Source organism: Eublepharis macularius, chromosome 7 (genome assembly GCF_028583425.1).
Source record: "Eublepharis macularius isolate TG4126 chromosome 7, MPM_Emac_v1.0, whole genome shotgun sequence".
NCBI classification, from domain to species: Eukaryota; Metazoa; Chordata; class Lepidosauria; order Squamata; family Eublepharidae; genus Eublepharis; species Eublepharis macularius.
The window spans coordinates 101,380,246-101,398,939 of NC_072796.1; the positions used below are offsets into that span (position 1 = coordinate 101,380,246).

An 18,694-nucleotide genomic window follows, 5' to 3' on the forward strand; every position below is an offset into this window, starting at 1 on the left:
CAAACCTGGTTCTTCCAAATACCAGACTATGCTGGCTCTCTATAAATACTAGTGTCATAAATGCAAGATTTTTTTTGGACCTTTAATTCATACATCACATGTAATGCTGTACATTCTATGTTTCTGGGTCGTGATACATACTTATCAGCTCATTCTTTGGCATGCAGCATAACTGGCTATTTCTCTCACTGCCAGATTCTATGAGACAATTTATAAAATCATTGTCATCACTGAGCCCAACTTGTAGGGATTCGTGTTGTGGTTACATTCCATGAAGCTTTAAGATACTGGGGGGGGGGGGGGAATGCTTTATATGCATTTGTGTTGGTAGTTCAGCTTGAAGTACTGCATGAAGAAATTATTGCTGGGGAACCTGGCCTCTGATTAGTAGCCATGGCCCCTGATGTTGGGAATGGACCACTTCAGAAAAGTAGCAGTCAATGGCTGTTCCCACACTAGCCACTTTCTCTGGCATTAATATTGTTTATTTGGTTGTTACAGAGAAGCTGTTGGACATTGTTGCCAAAATGTTGCGTTTAGTGTGTTCTATGTTGGCCCCTTCCCATCCCTCTTGAGATCTAGTTTGTAACTATGTTTCTGCAATGAATGGCATTGCAGCATTAACAGGGCAATCCTACATCCTTGAAATTAATATAGTCTTAGGATGGTACTGTAATTGTCCACGTGTGGGATTCTCAAAGTGTGTTTGGTTCATTTGGCTTGCCACACCAACATTTCATGTGTTCATTGTCATTCAGAGGTCCATTTTTTATTTTCTGTGGTCTGCTTCTAGCCTATGGATTGTTTTATCAATATAATTTTAGACTACTCTGTTGGTGTTTTTATGACATGGCTTGCTTTGTCTTTATTCATTTCTTGGTTGTCTTATCAACTTGTTTTATTGTTTTGGTTGTGAGTTGCCTTGAGTAGGTCTGGAGAGGTGGTATCCACATTGTCTAAATAAGTTTAAACAACCTGCATTGATTTTCATATATAAATATGGTAATTATTTTAAATCTTTTTTTCTCCTTTATGTAGTGTGAAATCATCTGGGAATTTACAGTATCTCAAATATAAGAGGGTGAAAAAGGAATCATGGCTTCTTTCAGTGTTGCCTATTCTTTCACCGTCTTCCATTGTTTTTCTTTTGCAAACAATCTGCTTCCCCTTTTGGACAGCTGGGCCCTTCTCTGATTGTTTCATATATCGTTCCTTGCAGCCCTGTTGCCAAATTCTTGTCAATGGCATGTTCCCATCAGCTCTGCTTTTCTCAAGAATCCCGAGGAACCCTCTGGTGATTCATTTCATTTATCTGGTGAAGGTAAAATACATAAAAATGATTCCGTTTCTTCCTACAAGGATGGTTGTTTTAAGAAGGGTGCCTTAACGATTGTAATTTGTGGGTGTCCCCCTCCGTGCAAGTAATTTCCTAAAGTGTATCTTGAACAGAGCTTTTGGTTTCACTATTGGAAAACCATGTCTTGAAAAACAATAAAAAATGGGCAGTGGCAAAGGGCGGAAAGCAAAAAAGGGAGAGAGGCTTTAACAAACTGAGCAACTAGTTGAGGGAGATAGAATCCAACTGGGCTGATGAAGTGCAAGTGCATTGGAGTTATAAACATGCTCATAAAAATAACTTTGCGAGCATGTCTTTCCTCCACTTTCAATAATCAGTGCATTTTTGCATTTGGTTTTGGAAGAGGCATTACTAAGCCATTAAGGGGGAGGATCTAATTAAGAACTGTGTGGAACCATAGCTAAATTCTGCTGCAGGCTGACTGTGGGATGCTTCAGCAGCACAAAAGGATCGCCAGTGTAGAAAATACCACTATGTATATGTGTGTGTCAAGTACATGGGAACTATTGAACATGATTTATTTATTTCTGCAGAGGTTGTAGGCATTTGTCCATCCTTGACACAATGCCAGTAGCACTGAAATAACAGCAGATTTCTTTTTTTTAAAATACTGTTATTTAAATACTTGTCACATGCTGCAATGATGTTGCAGTACTTGATTATAATAATAATAACTCTGCTTATATACTGCTCTTCTGGACAGATTAATGTCTCACCCAGAGTGTTGAACAAGTTAGTATTATTATCCCCACAATACAGCTGGGGAGATGGGGCTGAGAGGAGTGGCTTACTCAAGGCCACCTACTGAGCTCATGGCAGTAATGGGATTCAAACCAGTAGAGTGCTGATTCGCAGCCGAACCACTTAACCACTGTGCTACAGCAGCATATGCTACATATGCAAACATATGTGATGGGCAAAAGCAGTTAATAGTATTTCAGAAATAGAAAAGACAGCCTTTTTTGCCCAATAATTTGTGCTCTAAACCAGTCATAAACTGGGAGATGAAATATTTGTTGATGGGAAAGCAGCTATTGATGTAACTTTCTGTAAATGGGAATTTCAACAGTAATTGGCATTTCCCACCTTCCCTCAATTTAAATAATTGCCGGTGTGGTTTGGTGATTGGAGTATTGCCTTAGGATCTGCAGACCCATGTTAGAATTCCTCCTCTGCTATAGTAACCTGGTGGTTGACTTTGGGCCTGTGTTGCCTCAGACCTGATCTTGTTTCATCTGGCATTCCCTTAATGATCCCTCATTCCTGCCCTGATGTTGCTTTTATACATGTGTATTTTATTTTGTTGTATGTGTGCTTTAATTATTTGAATGTGTTTTTGTTTGGCATTTAATATGTTTGTATAGTGTATATTTTTATTCCATTAGCTGCCTTGGTGGTCATGATGGGGCAGAAAAGAAATAAATATAAATTTTGTAAATAATTTACCTCACCGGGTTATTATGAAGATAAAATTGATGGGATAGGAATGATGTAAATACTTTGAGTCCCCATTGGGGAGAAAAGTGGGGTATAAATGAAGTAAATAAATAAAGCACCATTAAAGCTGTGCTTGACTCAGCAGCTTTTTATGATTCCCCGGTATTATTCTCCAGAGACAGACAGCAAAGCAAAACACTGCATTTCATCTCTAATAGTATAATGCCAATGCAGTTGCCCTGGGCCATCAGGCTTCCAGATTCTGAAGCATGTAATTCTGAATTGAGGTAGCAGAAGTAAATTAAATAAAAAATATAATTCAAACTGGTGAAGATGCTATTCATCTGTAATACCACACATTAAATGTTTCATGTCTTCAATTACATGTAATTATCTTGTGAATAATCTAGTGGAAGAGGCTTTTAGAAAACCCATGGAAATTATTCACTCATTATTGTTTGTTTAAAAAAAATCTAGGAGTGTGTGTTAATGCAGTTATGTGAGAAATGAAATCTTTATTTAATGAAATCCATTTATACTCCATTTCCTTAAAAAATGAGTGTGTGGAGGAGAGAACTCATTTCCCCATATTGGTAGATTCAGAGCTAGTGGCCAACATTTTGGAGACCAGAGATGCATTCATAGGGATTTTCCTGTGCCTTTTCTTCTCATCAGTTTTGCCAAATGTGGGGAGAAGTTGCTCAAAGAGCAAGGGCTTCTTTCTTAATTGTGAGATAAAATTATTGCTATCAAAATTTGTGCAATCAAAATTATTGGCAAGAAACTAAACTCAGGGCCAAACTAAATGTTTTTCCATGGCTTCTGCCACCATTTTAGGGAAGAATTTATTTAAAAATTGCTGCCCGTGGCTGTTTCAGTATTTGAAAAAGCACCAGGGGATGGGGAGGCAGAATAAGGTCTCCTGGTCCCCCTTCATTACAGGCCCAGCCCTTGTGGTGTCAAACTTTTCGCTAAAATGGTGGCAGCAGTCACAAGTTGAACCCATGACCATCGCAATGTCTAGTTTGGCCCTCAGTTAGTGAAGTCAGCACTCGGTTGTCATGATGAATTGGAATGACTTAAAGACTTTCATCTGTACCCTCGGTGAGGAAGGGAGTGGGGACACCAGAGAGTACTGTTAGCCTAGCAATTAACCGAGTTTGGGCCAGACATAAGTAGTTATTTTTTTCATTTATAGTCCACGTTTCTCATTGGGACCCAAGCTGCATTACCAGAATGGTAAAAACTTTCAGTCAGCCAGTGAGTCAATTACAAAATATGATAACATCAGGTTATTAGTAGGAATGCACACCAAAAAAATACATAAATAAATAAAAATAAAAAATTGGTGAATCCAAATCTGGGTTTCAGATGCTGTAAAAACTCAGTATCCCTGAAATCCAAGTTAAATTCTCTAATTCAGTATGGCAATATTAGCAAATCCTGAATTTATCTGACCACTATTCCCCATGGGGGGAACTATCCAGGGTGAGGGGAGCATTTTTCAATCAAACGCTACCAAATTTTTAGGGAGTCTACTCCTTCCTGTCCCCTAAAGACCCCACAAATTTCAGCAAGATTGTATCCTGGATCTATGGGGTCCTGAAAAAGGTGCCCCCAGCCACACTTCATTGTTTCCTACAAGGCAAAGGGAAACCTTAAGCAAAGACAACGCTTGGCCAAAAGCCAGTTCCTGTGCAAATCCTATTCCCAATGCAAACTGAACCAACAAAGCCTAATATTATTGAACCAAACTACCGCAAGAAAACCAATGTCAACCTAGAACCAGATAATCCCAAACTGAAGCGGGGATGGGGGGATGCAGAGTTTAAAAGGTGACTGGCAGCGGTTTGAAGGGCTCTTTGGAGTTCAGGGGTGGAGGTGAAGAAAACTAGGCAGAAGCAGAGATGGAGCAGGCAGTAGAGAGAGGGCAACAGGGCACAGCACGAAGGATTTGGCACTACATGGCAGTGCTCCCTGCAACCTCCATGGCAGGAGAGTGACATGAGCTTCATACCAGTCGGGGGCAGCAAGCAAAGAGGCTAGAGAGGCTAGGAGAAGAGCCAGCTGGGAGCATGGGAGCTATGAGGGCACAAGCCAAGGGAGATGATCTTGCCTTTCCCCCGATGCTTGGGAAAAAATCTTGGAGAGGCCAGCCTGCTGCATTTGCCAGATTAAATCAAATTGACCCAGATTAATCCAGCCCATCAGGATCCAGCTCCCCAGATCCAATCCAGGATTCTCTCATTTGATATGGCATAGCCGAATTATACCAGATCTGTATTAATTCAGCTATATAACTAGACCGGGAAAGCCAGATCGCACACTCCTAGTAATCAGCAGATTACAAGATATAAATACATTTGAATCTAGCAGGAAATATCTTGGTGGCACAAAGCAATGCAGTTGGGCAGAGATTGTAATGATGTCTGAATTGAGCTAGTTTGTCCAATGACAGCTCCATGCTAACCATACTCCTGGTACAGAGTTTGGGGCTGAAGTGTCTTTCCTGCTCCCTCTATACTATGCTAAAATCATGATGTTTATCTGCATGGAATTATCTGAAGTGGCCCCTTGCTTTGTACTTAACGTCTGTCCTCTCTGTATTTCTTCTTTCTTTGTTGAAAGTTCAAAGCAATTTAAAACATTGTCACAACATTTGTGTGTGTGTAAGGGATTACTTTGCATCTAGTGTAGAATAAAGATGAGAATATTTTAATTGAAATTTTGGAGTAGTATGTTCATTGTCTGTTTCCTGGAAAACCTACTGCAACCCACAGAGCAAGATTTAATTTTCTGTGAGGAATGAGAACAGACCTTGTAACAATGTGCTTCATTAACAGATTGCTCTAAGTCTGTAGCCTGGCAGGGAATAATTAGAATGTATCTTTGGATTGATAGTAAATTAGCATCAAGGGCCTGGTTATTTGTTTTTGAAGAGTGGCTTGTTGCAGCTGGTCATTTGCCCAATTACCCAGTGGCTTTGCACTTAGCCTCAGAAATCAGCCCTGGATCAAGGGATCAGACAAACAGGACTTCATTTTGACACATACTGAAAAGCAATCAAAATGCAGAATTGTCATGCAAGAAGTTCTGCTTGGCAATTATTTTCAGACCATTATTTCTAATACTTTATTGACCCAATACTGTGTTACTTGTTAATTTGCAAAGCCTCTTCCATTTTATCAGAGCAAGTTGTAATTTGAAATTCAGTTTCTGCTGTTAACCTTTCAGTTACTGCCCTGTCTATCTTATAGAATCATAGACTTGGAAGGGCCCTTACAGACCCTCTAGTCCGACCCTCTACCCATTACAGAAACAGCTTAAAGCATCCCTAAAAAGTATTTGTCCAACTGCTCCTTGAAGATTGTCAATGAGGGGGGACCCACTACATCTGTAGGCAGACAGTTCTACTGTTGAATTGCTCTTAACATGAAGAAGTTTTTCCTAATGTCCAGCCGGTACCTTCCCTCATGTAGTTTAAACCCATTGTTTCAGGTCCTATCCTGTGATGCCAATAGGAACAGCTCCATTCCTTCCCCGGAAGGTCAAACCACATGAGACAAAATACACTCGAATTACCCATGTAATTCGAGTGTATTTTGTCTCGTGTGGTGAGACAGCCCTTAAAGTACTTAAAGAGAGAAATCATGTCTCCCCTCAACCTCCTCTTGTCCAAGTTCCTCAGTCTTTCCTCATAGGGTTTGATCTCCAGGCCCCTGATCATCCTGGTTGCTCTCCTCTGCACCCATCCCAATTTGTCCACAGCCTTTTTTGAAGTGAGGCCTCCAAACCTGCACACAGTACTGCAGGTGGGGCCTGACCAACGCATTATATAGTGGAACAATGATATCTAGTGAGATGGAGGCATATTATACCACGCTTGAGAAACAATTCTTGCCCTTCCCTGTCTTCTGCTGCCTCCTTTCATGCAACTCCAACCTGCGTCTACCTCATCCTGCCAAATTATTCACATTAGATATAAAACCTGACATACATGAACTGTAGAGATCTTGGTCCATTTAAGGGCACTGTCCGCTTCATCATTTCTGTCTAGTTGCTGCTCAAAGCCTCAACCAGAGAATGAAGAGAATAGCTTCTGCTACAGTAACTGCCCTTCTAGGAACTTTGCATGTGCTTACAGCTAGGCAATTGACTTGCTGTGCACCAGAGCCATTTCCACACGTCCTTAAAGGACAGCCCACTCACCGAACGCTGGTGACTTTTTCTGTTGACTTTCTGTGCCATTTCTTACAAAACAGTCCTATTACTTGAGTGAAAAAGCCCCCCTGAATAATTCAGTTTTGCATAAAAAGGTATGTTTTAAAATGCTGTTAATTGTTTTAGTTAAGTGTTTTAAGAATGTTGTAGTTGAACAACCAAATGTAAATATAATTAACTAAATAAATATAAGCATCAGAGCAGTTCTCAAGGATCATTGAAGGGACTAGTAGCACCTTTAAGACTAACCAAATTTATTGTAGCATAAGCTTTTGAGAACCACAGTTCTCTTCGTCAGATGCTTGTTGCATCTGATGAAGAGAACTGTGGTTCTTTAAAGCTTATGCTACAATAAAGTTGGTTAGTCTTAAAGGTGCTACTGGACTCTACTGTTTTGCAACTACTGACTAACCCAGCTAGCTCCTCTGGATCTATTGAAGGGGCTGCAATCCAAAAAGCTCCAGGTAGTCCTTCCTTCATCTCTTTCTCCCTGCTCTCTGCTTCCTAGTAGAAAAGGATATGAAAAGGCCACGGCTATCTCCCTCCCTGTGTTTCCTACTCTGAAAAGGATATAACATTCACTTCCTGACAGAGGAGTTTGAAGAATTTAAACACAGGAAGCAATACTTGTGAGATATATTTTATTGGAAAAGATTTCATTGATTATCAAGGCATTCTTGAGGAAAATGTCTCTTTCTCCTGGAAGAAAACAGCAAGGAACTTCATGGGGTAGAATTTTCTTTACTTAAACTATAAGCAATAACATAAAAACTATAAATGATAAACATAGAGGATAAGAAAAACACAACATTCTAAACAGAAGACATACTAACAGTACATAAACAAGTAAAAAAGAAAAATAATAATAAAAATAAAAAGTCCTTAAAATTACACTACCGATTGAGTTCCGATTATTTCCGCAACAAATATGTATAATTTCTAGTTAATCATAAGAGCCCTCTTTTTCTGTTGTTCATGTTTCTTAATCCATAAATCCAGATGTCATCAAATCCTTGTTATCCATGTAAAAAGTCTATAACCGGTTTCCATTCAGTCAAGAAGTTAACTAATGTCCTTTCTGTAATCAATGCAGTAAGAGCCAAAACACACGTTAAGAAATACCCAGGTTCAGCACGTGTTCTCTTACCTCAAGGTTTGCCGGGATCTGTAGGCGTCCTGGAAGCTTAAAGATCTGTAGGCGTCCTGGAAGCTTAAAGTCCTGGAAGCTTCAAGGATCTGTAGGCGTCCTGGAAGCTTAAAGGCGTCCTGGAAGCTTAAAGCTTAAAATACAGGCGCTTGTATTTCCCTTCCCCTTTCTGCTGCTCTGTAAATGCTAAACTTTAAGCTTCCAGGACTCCTACAGATCCCGGCAAACCTTGAGGTAAGAGAACACGTGCTGAACCCAGGTATTTCTTAACGTGTGTTTTGGCTCTAAGTTTTGCCATTAACGCAAACTCCAAAATACTCTTTAAAAAAAAAGTTCTAAAATGGAGCTCTGAAGTTCCTTGCTGTTGGAGTTTGCGAAAACAGCAAGGAACTTCAGAGCTCCATTTTAGATGCTGTTTGCAGCCTTAAAATTAGTTGGTCACTGTTTGGGATGATAGACCTGTCACCTGCCATTCTGAAAAATTGCATCAGTCCAAACTACTGTGTGGATAGGTTGCTCCTAAGACATTCAATATGGCTATATTTAGCCTGTATAAAATGTTCTACCTAATCCCCTTCTGCCTACTTCTCAAATAACAGTTGTGTTGGCTCCAGGAAAGCTCATGTAGCTATTTGTCTCTTGACTGAGAGTGAGGGAAAGAAAGACTGCAGTAGGAAGGACACAAATAAAAAGAACAAAAATAGACAAAAGCTCATTGGGAACATTTTTTTCCTCAAAAAAGTATGCTTCTATTTGAAAACAACAGTGAGAGGGAGGCTGAGAGAGCCAGGGTAGTCTGGTGACACAGTAGTGGACTTGAACCTGCATTTTGGATCCCATTGTGCAGACTTTAACTGAGGGTTGACTAAAGTCTGTTGTGCTGACCAGAAGAGTGAATTTATGAAACCACATTAGATTTGTACTACATTAGTTATTCTGGTTGCCTATTTAGTTCCAAGTGCAATTCAGTGTTCAGGAAACTCCTTCCGATATTCTGGGGCCACATATTGCTTTAGATGGAACAAGCAGGGAAGCGGCAAGGACTTGCAGGAGGCATCTCATTTAACCTTTCGTTAATTTTCTCTTTTTCTTCCTTGAAAGCCCTTGTAGCCTCTCCCCTTTTCCTATTTCCTGTCTTCCCAACCAACCAGCCAACTTACCTGTCTTTAGCTTTCTCTCCTTCACTCCTCCTGGCAGCTGCTATATGAGGAAATTATGGCCAAGTTACTCAGCGCTGGCCACTAGATCCATGTGCACAGTGGAGAGCCTGCAAGGACTAAAATTTCCCAAGGACTGTACTGGCCCCAAATCACCTAGTGAGCTTCCATGACAGAGTAGAGATTTAAACCTGGGTCTCCTGATTCTGTCATGAAACTCTAATCATTACACCACACTGGTTTTTGTGAGGTGGCTGCTGTTGAACAGTAGCACCCAGCTGGGCCTGGGTGAATCATAAAAGTCAGGGGGTAGCAAGTTGCCTGGTAGTTGCTTCCAGACTTGGCTGCAATGAGTCCTTTCTCAGAGGCCAAAATAGCTCTGAAAAGGGCTCTGTCCCCTTCCCCTGCATTTTACTGACAGAAACCATGGTTTGAAGCCTGACAGTGTTGTTGTGGTTGCCTAGGAATGGCCAGGTTTGGCTGCGAATCAGCACTGTACTGGTTCAAATCCCACTACTGCCTTGAGCTCAGTAGGTGGCCTTGGGTAAGCCACTCCTCTCAGCCCCAGCTCCCCAGCTGCATTGTGGAGATAATAGTAATATTAACTTGTTCACTGCTCTGGGTGAGGCACTAATCTGTCTAGAAGAGCGGTATCTAAGCGCTGCTGTTGTTGTTATTTTCTTAAAGCTACAGATGCTGTTTCCATCATTTGGGATGGATACATATATCAGATTCTTTTTTTTGCATAGAAAGGTCTGTCTTGTGTGTTCAGCTCCAGTCTCTGGATTTAAGTATTCACAGATGCCTTGAGAATTAAACATATGATGCACAACTCTATAGCACTTGTGGAATAAACCCTTTTCCAAGTTGTATCTACCTGTCAAGTGGAATCTGTGAGGCAAACAACAGAGACTTCTTACCTTGGTGCTCTTCCTCAGTAGAGGTCTGCCTACCTTCCAGTCTATTGGAAAATAGGTTATAACCACCTTCTTTAAAAGAAATTTGGGGGTGACATCAATTTCATGCTTTTTCCTCTTTTAGTATGCATCAATTCTGTTTTCTGTCTTGATTTTATGCCCACCTAAATCTGTTTTTACTCTTATGATACGACTTGGCAGTGGTTTTTGACTGGCAGGAAGAATGAACGACAAAATTCATATTTAATAGATAGCTTGTTGCTATACAGTGAATCATGAAACTTTGTGACTGTTCTCAAAACAATACGCTGCCAAATGCAGTGACAAAACATGGGTGTATTTATAACATCCATTCTTGGTGGGTAAATGGTGTTAAGTGTTGTTAAGAAGACTGGAATTGTGGTCCAGTGTGCTGAAGGAGTAGCGCTCAGCTCCCTCTTTTGACTAAGCTACACTTGGGTGATTTTTGCACAATTTACTTGTTGTCTCACATTTTCTCTGGGCACTGGCAATGAAACAGCTAGTAAAAGAGTTGCCCAGCCTTTTCTTTAATGAGGGCTAATTCTGACTAATGGAAAATACCCTGAATAATTAAAACGTACATTTAAAATTCCCTGGTCAGATGTATAATTTGTGTCCCAGTCCTGGCATGTTACCAAGTTTTGTTCTGTTCTAGAAACAGACCGTGAACCAGGAAGTGCATCAGAGCAATATTTCATTGAAAACACAGATTAACAAGCAAGTAACCCACACCATGGTAAACCCAATGCTAAAGCTCAAATAAAGACCCATTGCAAAGGTGGCTTTAAAGCTGAGGAATACGTTTCCATTAGCAGTGATCTTGGTAAAAACAGATATTACCGTCGCAGAACAGTCAAACCACTGGCCTCCAAAAGAACAAACTGGCAGGCTCCCATTCTTAACTGCCCTCTTTACTTTGCAAGCTACTGACATCTTTCCCTCCCCACAATTCCATATATAAAGCAGTGGAGCCTGAATGCATACATCTGTTGGTAAGAAAGAACCAACGCATGTTCACTTTATTTAAAAATTTTTTTTAAAAATTAGAGAAAAAATAAGAGTAAAGTAAGTGCATAGTATAAAAGTTATGCAGGTTCTAAATTGGACATTAAATTTAAAATTATGCAATCTTATATAACCAATAAGTATATAAACAGTACAGTTATAATAGTTTTGAGAGTAAAACAAGCAATAGATTTAAATTTCTTTGACCTGATAAACAAAACATTACGTATTAGTTTTCCCTAAATACATAACATTTCTCCTTCTCTCTCCTTCCTTCCCTCACTCTAAGCTCTGTGTCAATTAGCTTAGCCTAAGTAGTCGAAGAAATTCTTCCATTTTTCCAGAACTCGGTTATCGGTCTATTTTGTAAGTAGGTAGTCAGTTTGGCCATTGAAGCATGTTCACTTTATAAATGAAAGTGCGTTCACTTTATAAATGAAAACAGGGACTGCTACTTGGATAAATGTCAGGCTTAAATCACATGTTCACCTGTACATTTGTTTTGTGTGTGTGTGCTTGCACTGTAACTTGTGAACGGGACTGGGATGCTTGGTTAATTATAGGGTTAGAAGGGAGTACCATCACTCTGTGATGGAAATTCTTTAAATATACTGCTGTTAGCACTTCTGCAGTATTGTATGGTACGGACATCCAAGTGATACAAACTATATACCAGGGGTGGCCAAATTTGCTTAATGTAAGAGCCACATAGAATAAACGTCAGATGTTTGAGAGCCGCAAGACATGATGCATTGAAGTGACTTCAGATGAGGAGGTGGGTTTGGAGGATTGTCCTGAAAGTGACATCACAGAAAGGGGTGGGGTTTGGGGTGCAGTATTCTGGAAGTGACATCACTGGAAGGGGTGGGGCTTGGGAACAGTCATCACCTGACATTTGACCTGGAAGTGACATCACAAAAGTGACATCACATCCTTGCTAGACTTCATCCACAAAGTCCCCAGATATTTTCTAAGTCAGACCTGGCAACCCCAACATTTTTATTGAAAATATGAAAGACATGGAAAGAAAGAAGGAAGGAAGGAAAGGAAAGACATGGAAAGAAAGGAGGAAAGGGAGGGAGGGTAATAAACTAGACTAAAATAAAATGTATGGCCATGGTGATACTCAGAGGCCTCTAGGAGCCGCACGATATGTCTAGAAGAGCCACATGTCGCTCCCAAGCCACAGTTTGGCCACCCCTGCCATATACTAAGCTATTCAGATGTAAACATTGCATGCTACAGATCACATGAGTCAGAGTTTTCAGTTTCTTTGTGTGCAGCATACTTGATTTGAAAGCTATCGCCATTTAACCTCTTTCAAATAATTGCAATCTTTTGCAAATGTAGCAATATAATTAAATACAGTCAGTGCTTCAGCATTTTGTTAGCATTGAAAGTATGCTTAGTTCATAATGAGACCTTATTGGGTGTATGTAGCAGGAAGTATCTAAAGGTTTTGTATTTGCTTCGAACTCCTTCCTTCATACATGCCCTAAAAATGGTTTTGCTTTTGTTTGGCTTCATTAGATACTATGTGGATACCTGTTAGCAATGACTGATGTGGAATCGACATATGCAGATTTCATTGCTTCTGGAAGAACCGGGAGGCGAAATGCACTTCATGATATCCTTGTGTCCTCTACAAGTGGAAATTCTAGTGAATTGTCCCTAAAATTATCAGAACTTGATATAAACAAAACTGGTAAGTAGTACTCAACAAAAAAATAAATTGTAGAACAAATCATTGGTGCTAAATATTGTTAATTGTAAGGGCTTTAACATCTATTCAGATTTAATTTTTCAATCTAACTAATTTGTGTATGTATAAACATTGAAATATCAATCTATGAAAGGAGCAAGTTTGTAGAAGGGATTTTTGCTGCTGCCCCTTCCGTCTTCATCCTCTGTCTATGCCCCCAAAACTTCTCTTAAAGACTGGGGGACTCTCAAGCATAATATTGGGAAAAGAGCAGAGAAATCTACAGAAATTCCTTTTTTCTCTCTGTCCCTTTTTTTACATGCTCTTCCATGTCTCTTGTAAGAGGTTAAGTGGGCTCATTTCTTCTGGCTTCCTCTTGGCTGCAGCGCCCACTGCCTCAATCTACGTTATTCTTGATGGTCCTCAGGGGTGGCTGTACAGGGAGTACAGGGGACTGCAGTGAGTAGAAGGTGTAGAAATCCTTTCTGTGAACTTACTCAGTTTGCAGCTGATAGGTACCATTCCAGTGTATTAAAATAATACAAATATTTAATACTTAATATATTTGACAGGGGGGTCATAGCTCTGTGATAGAATACCTATTTTGCATTCAGAAGGGTTTGTCTAATCCCAGAAGTCTTTCTATGTAAGACAGCTTCATAGTTTAATAATAATAATAATAACATTTGATTTATATACCGCCCTTCAGGACAACTTAACACCCACTCAGAGCGGTTTACAAAGTATGTTATCATTATCCCCACAACAACAACCACCCTGTGAGGTGGGTGGGGCTGAGAGAGCTCCAGAGAGCCGTGACTAGCCCAAGGTCACCCACCTGGCTTCAAGCGGAGGAGTGGGGAATCAAACCCGGTCTCCAGATTAGAGTCCTGCACTCTTAACCACTACACCAAACTGGTTTTCTTTATATCCACCATCACAAAACTCAATCTGTAGAATCCAAAGTTTTGAAATCAAAATGGCCAAATCTTGATATTCAGAGTTCAGTTTTATTTCTATATTTGTGAAATTTCCCACTAGCATTTTTTTTCAGTTCCAGCTTTAACTGCCATCTGTTGCAAACAGCAATTTGCTAGAGGTGCAAACCGTTGTCAGTTACAGCAGTTGCAAAACAGATAAAGTTCACTGAATGCCCTTCTATATAATGAGGACAAATTCTTCTCTGCTGCTTGAATTAAAACAAGTCTGCACAGTTTGTGACCCACCTGCCCAATTCTTGACAATCCCTTTTTGTTTATGTAGTCTCCGGCAGGAAAAGTGGTATATCAAGCTCCTGTTACATGGCTGTTGAGTTTTGCCTGACTTGATGGGATCATAAGTTATCCAGACTTGAATTAGAATAATAACTATTCATTACTGAGGCATGCAAAATGGAACTTGGCAGCAAACAAAACTCTTCCACCTAGTATAAGTAAGCTATGTAGCAAAATCCCCACACATGAAATAACGTTTATAGTTTCATAGCTGCAGTGAAGACTACTAGGTTTGTCTGCTTAGCAGCTGACTAGAAGTGTTAGGGAGCTCCTGGAAAGCCAGAGCAGAGTGGTCCCATAGCAGCAGTAGAAACACTGATGACTGAGATCAATCTGTCCATTGGCCCTATGTAAAAAGGGTCTTCCTTATGAGACACGTTAAAGAAATAAAAGCAGTTTCCTTCCTTCTGCCTACATGTCTCCTCTGCAAAGTTGTATATCATTAACAAAGTTGTATATCATTAGGAAGTCTATTCTCCCCATTAATCTCAAGGGACAAAGCAAAGGAATGCCCCATCATCTTCTCATGGAAGAGTTATGCATATGCCGTTGTTTGAGTTGATGTGCAACTACATGATATTGTGTATGGTGCAGAGGCATGCAATTGTGAATTGGACAGACTATGTAGGTATGGCAGTGGAACCAATGAAGGTGGTATGGCAGTGGAACCAATTATCTAGGGATTGTCGGCAAGGGTAAGCTATCTCTTGCTTGAGGAATTCAACAGTGGCCATCAAGCAGAAAAACTGGAATGCTCTAGTTTTGAATGTCCTGTGTAAACAGTTGGATTAGATGACTTCTAGAGGCCTTGGACTCTAAATGCCGCATTGTTCATCATTTTTACAGTAGTACAGAAAGCAGACTAGTCATTTTTCTCATTCAGTCCAGCTATACATGAAAACATAGTAGTTAGACAGTAGGTTGGTTAACATATGACTTGTATGTTTAATTTACCCATCATGAATAAAGCTTCCATATCATCTCAAACTCGAAGCCTTTCAGTGACCTTGTGGCAAGTGGCATTCCAGTGTATGTGTGAATGAGGAACTAACCAATGAAGAATTGGCTGTCAGTATGTGAGCACAATTCAGGATGCTTGTTTTGACCTCTAAAGCCCTAAACAGCTTTAGAGCATGGTAGGTGAAGGATTGTATTTTGTCATCTAAACGAGTCATTTTTTAGAGGTCTGTGTTGGAGGCCACCACATCTTGTCACCATCTGAGGTCAAGCAGGTGATGACCCAGGAGGACCTTCTCAGTGATTATGCTTTAGATTCCAGGTTAGAATCCTGTATTTTCCAGGGCTTTTGTTTTTTATTAATTTATTCTTTACTCTTCTGTGGAAATTTAATTGATCCTCTGCTTTTTGTCTGGTTTTCTGCCATCTCCATTTATTTCTTCTTGCAGTTTCATTTATTGCTATATCTGTGTCAGTTTTGGTATTTATTTTTGGTAGTTGCTTTGTGAACTCTTAATGGAAAAAGAAACTTAGTCTAGTCTAGTAGTCTACTGTATGTGCAATATTGGAAGCAAGAGGAGATACCAGAAGTTGAAGAATGGATACAAAAACTCTTATATATGGTGGAAATGGACAAGTTGACCAGAAAACTGAAGGAACAAAGTTCAAATGATTTTTAAGGGACTGGGAAAAACTTAAAGAATATTTGGAAAACAAGTGGGATGTAAAAGGTCAATTGTGGTCTATAGATAACTTTTGATGTATGTAGAATAATGGGATAAGTTTTATGTATGAACTTTACCTTTGAAAATAAGGAGAAGTAATAGAATAGAAGGAATATTTTAAGAATTAAAAGGGTTTCAGTGCTGTTGGGGGTCAAGGGAGAGGGAGGGAGGGAGGGTGGGGAATGCATATATTAATTGGTGATTGTGAGGTAATTGATATATAGAGAACAAAATGAAGTTGACTTTATATGTAATACTTATGTTAACCTACCCAATAAAAATTTTAAAGAAAAAAGAGAGAAAAAGAAACCTCAGTTCTCTAAGTAAGTTGGTTCATGTGTTCCCTTTTGTAGAAGTTAAGTATATTTTTTCTAATTATATCATTTATGCAATTATTCTGGTTCTGGTAACTATTCCCCATTAATCACTGGGATTGTTGCTCTTTTACACGCTTGCGTGTAATGGAGAATGATCTCATGCTGGGCGTCCACTCTAAGTGGTAGCTTAGCAGTACAGCAGCTGTATAGGAGACACCTCCACACAGCATCTTGCCTCCAGGAATTATGTGGGTGCAGTCAGTGATATGATTACCACGTAATCATTTGTTAAGCATAATGGGGCGTATCAGATGTTCTGTAGACTATGCAAAATACACAACAGATTTGCTGACCAGTTCTCTGTCAGCCAGGTAGCCTAATGCATACTTCATTACAGTTCATTTTCTTTTGTCTCTTGCAGAAGGTGAAGAAGATGCACAAAAAAATCCCACTGAGCAAACTGGGGAAGCCCAGGGGGAAGCAACAAAACAAGAAAGCTGACGCCCTACGTTGACTGACAGAGGCAACTGTGAGATGCTTTCCAACTGCAGAGGCCAGTTGGAAAAAACGTGTCTTGTGTAAGCAAGCTGATAAACACAGAAATGGGTGGGCCTCGTTACTGGAATCTGCACAGCGCAATGTTAAAAATGGAAAAGGAGATTATAGCAGCAAACAGGACTTTCTCTACCTCGGTTAGCAATGGTTGAGACTTTAGTTGCTGACCTCGAGACTCTTTGTCTGATGCATCTCTTCACAATGACCACTTGAGGAAATGCCCATAGGAAGTAGAGCAAGCTAGATTCTGTAGCAAATGGCCTTCAACTCACCAGAGGCTTGATGTTCATTGTATGACAATGGTTTCCGTGATCTTCAGAGGTTGTCTGGCTAAAGTGTTCACTTATTAAAAAAAAAAAAACCCTGTAAGGGAAGCACTGTTTTTTTTTTTTTTAAGAACTCTGCTTCTGTGTTTTCAGCTCTGTTACTTACAATGTTTTATATTGTACAATTTAGATGCTCCACACTGCCCCCTTCTGAAAATGCTTATAAAGGCAACTTCTGTGACTGTGAATTTTTTCTACCATTTGTTTTGAAAGGGCTAGGAGTTACTGGTTTCTTCCCCTCCCCCCTTGCATACTGTGGTGATGTGCACATGATAGATTATAAAGTCAGCTGCTAAAATGATGAACTTGCTGTAACTGAAGATTCAGTAGCATTTTTTTTCATTTCAAGATGAACATACATTAATTACATTGTATCGTCTGTCATGTCCTATATTTTCAGTAATGTTAGATCATTTTACTTGTAGTTCAGTGGAAATCCAAGGTTCTGTTTGAATCTTTTCATTTTTTCTTTAACCTCATCATTCAAATAGTTATTTTTTTTCTTTTTCTTTTTTTTTTAAAAGTCATCTTGTTAGGACTGTAGTTTTAAGAAGAAATGTATCAATATAATTTAAAGGGAAAATGCGGAAGTGTTTTTGGCAGGAAAAGGGAGACACTCCTGAATGCCGGTCAGTACCTTTTTTCCCTAAATGAAGCTGCGTTTGGAACTGGAGTATTCTCACTTTTTGGTAGCTGAAATTGTAGAGGAAATTGAAAATTCCTGTGGCAATCACATGGACACCTATCACAGAGTTGTGTGTAGTTTTTTTTAAAAAGCCCTAATGTTTGCTTCATTAAAAATAAAGTGATATCACTTTTTTGTTTCAAGCATTGTACACTTTTTAAATGTTTGTAAACTTTACTAAAGGATTAGTGTAATTTTGCTTTCTAGTAAATTTGAAGGTTGGTTTATGAAACATCCTTTATTGTTGTGGCCACGGCTGTTGTTTCTACAATATAATACATATTGTGGTTCGTTGTCAGACTTTTTTGTGTGTGAGATGTTTAAATCCTCTGATCAGCACTGAGTTCAGTTATTAGTGATAATAAATAACAAGCCAGTATTATGTTTATGGCTCATGAGCACAACTTGCTGCCTTCATATCTTTGGTTGTGTGGAGGCTCTTGGAATTAGGTATCAAACTAGAGTTGCCAACTTCCAGGTGGACCTGGAATTCTTCCAGAATTACAACCCCTATCCAGGTGGCAGAGCTCAGGTCCCTCCCCTGGAGAATGTGGCTGCCTTGGAGGGGGTGGACTCTATGGCATTATACCCTGCAGAAGTCCCTCCCCCAGGCTTCACTCCCAAAATTGCCGGGGATTTCCCATCCTAACAATCTATTCATGGTCAAAGGCTTTTTTTTCAGACCTGCACACTCAAAGTAAAAATAAAGTTCCTGTTCCATTACTCTGCCCCACTTCATTCATTTTTCCTTTTCTGAAGTGTCTCTGCCTGCTACATCCACACTCAGAAACATGCTGTCCATCATACTTAACTCAAGAAGACAGCCAGGTCTGATTATCTAATTAACCAGTCTGGTCTTGGAAGCTTTTTTCAGAGCAGATTGGTTTCTGT

General features: G+C 39.7%; 1 protein-coding gene across 3 annotated transcripts in view; it reads left to right on the top strand.

Moving 5' to 3' along the window:
- Nucleotides 1-18,093, top strand: part of PKIA (cAMP-dependent protein kinase inhibitor alpha) — a 56,490-nt gene extending 38,397 nt beyond the window's left edge. For 2 of the 3 annotated variants that reach the window (XM_054985090.1, XM_054985089.1), the window contains exons 2-3: nucleotides 12,793-12,967; nucleotides 16,659-18,093. In XM_054985090.1, the coding sequence (XP_054841065.1) occupies nucleotides 12,817-12,967; nucleotides 16,659-16,738 (231 nt within the window). In that variant the 5' untranslated portion in view covers nucleotides 12,793-12,816 and the 3' untranslated portion in view covers nucleotides 16,739-18,093. Of the gene's footprint in view, nucleotides 1-1,248; nucleotides 1,322-12,792; nucleotides 12,968-16,658 lie in introns of those variants that run through there. The other variant, XM_054985088.1, reaches the window with a different exon arrangement.
- Nucleotides 18,094-18,694: the final 601 nt, after the last annotated feature.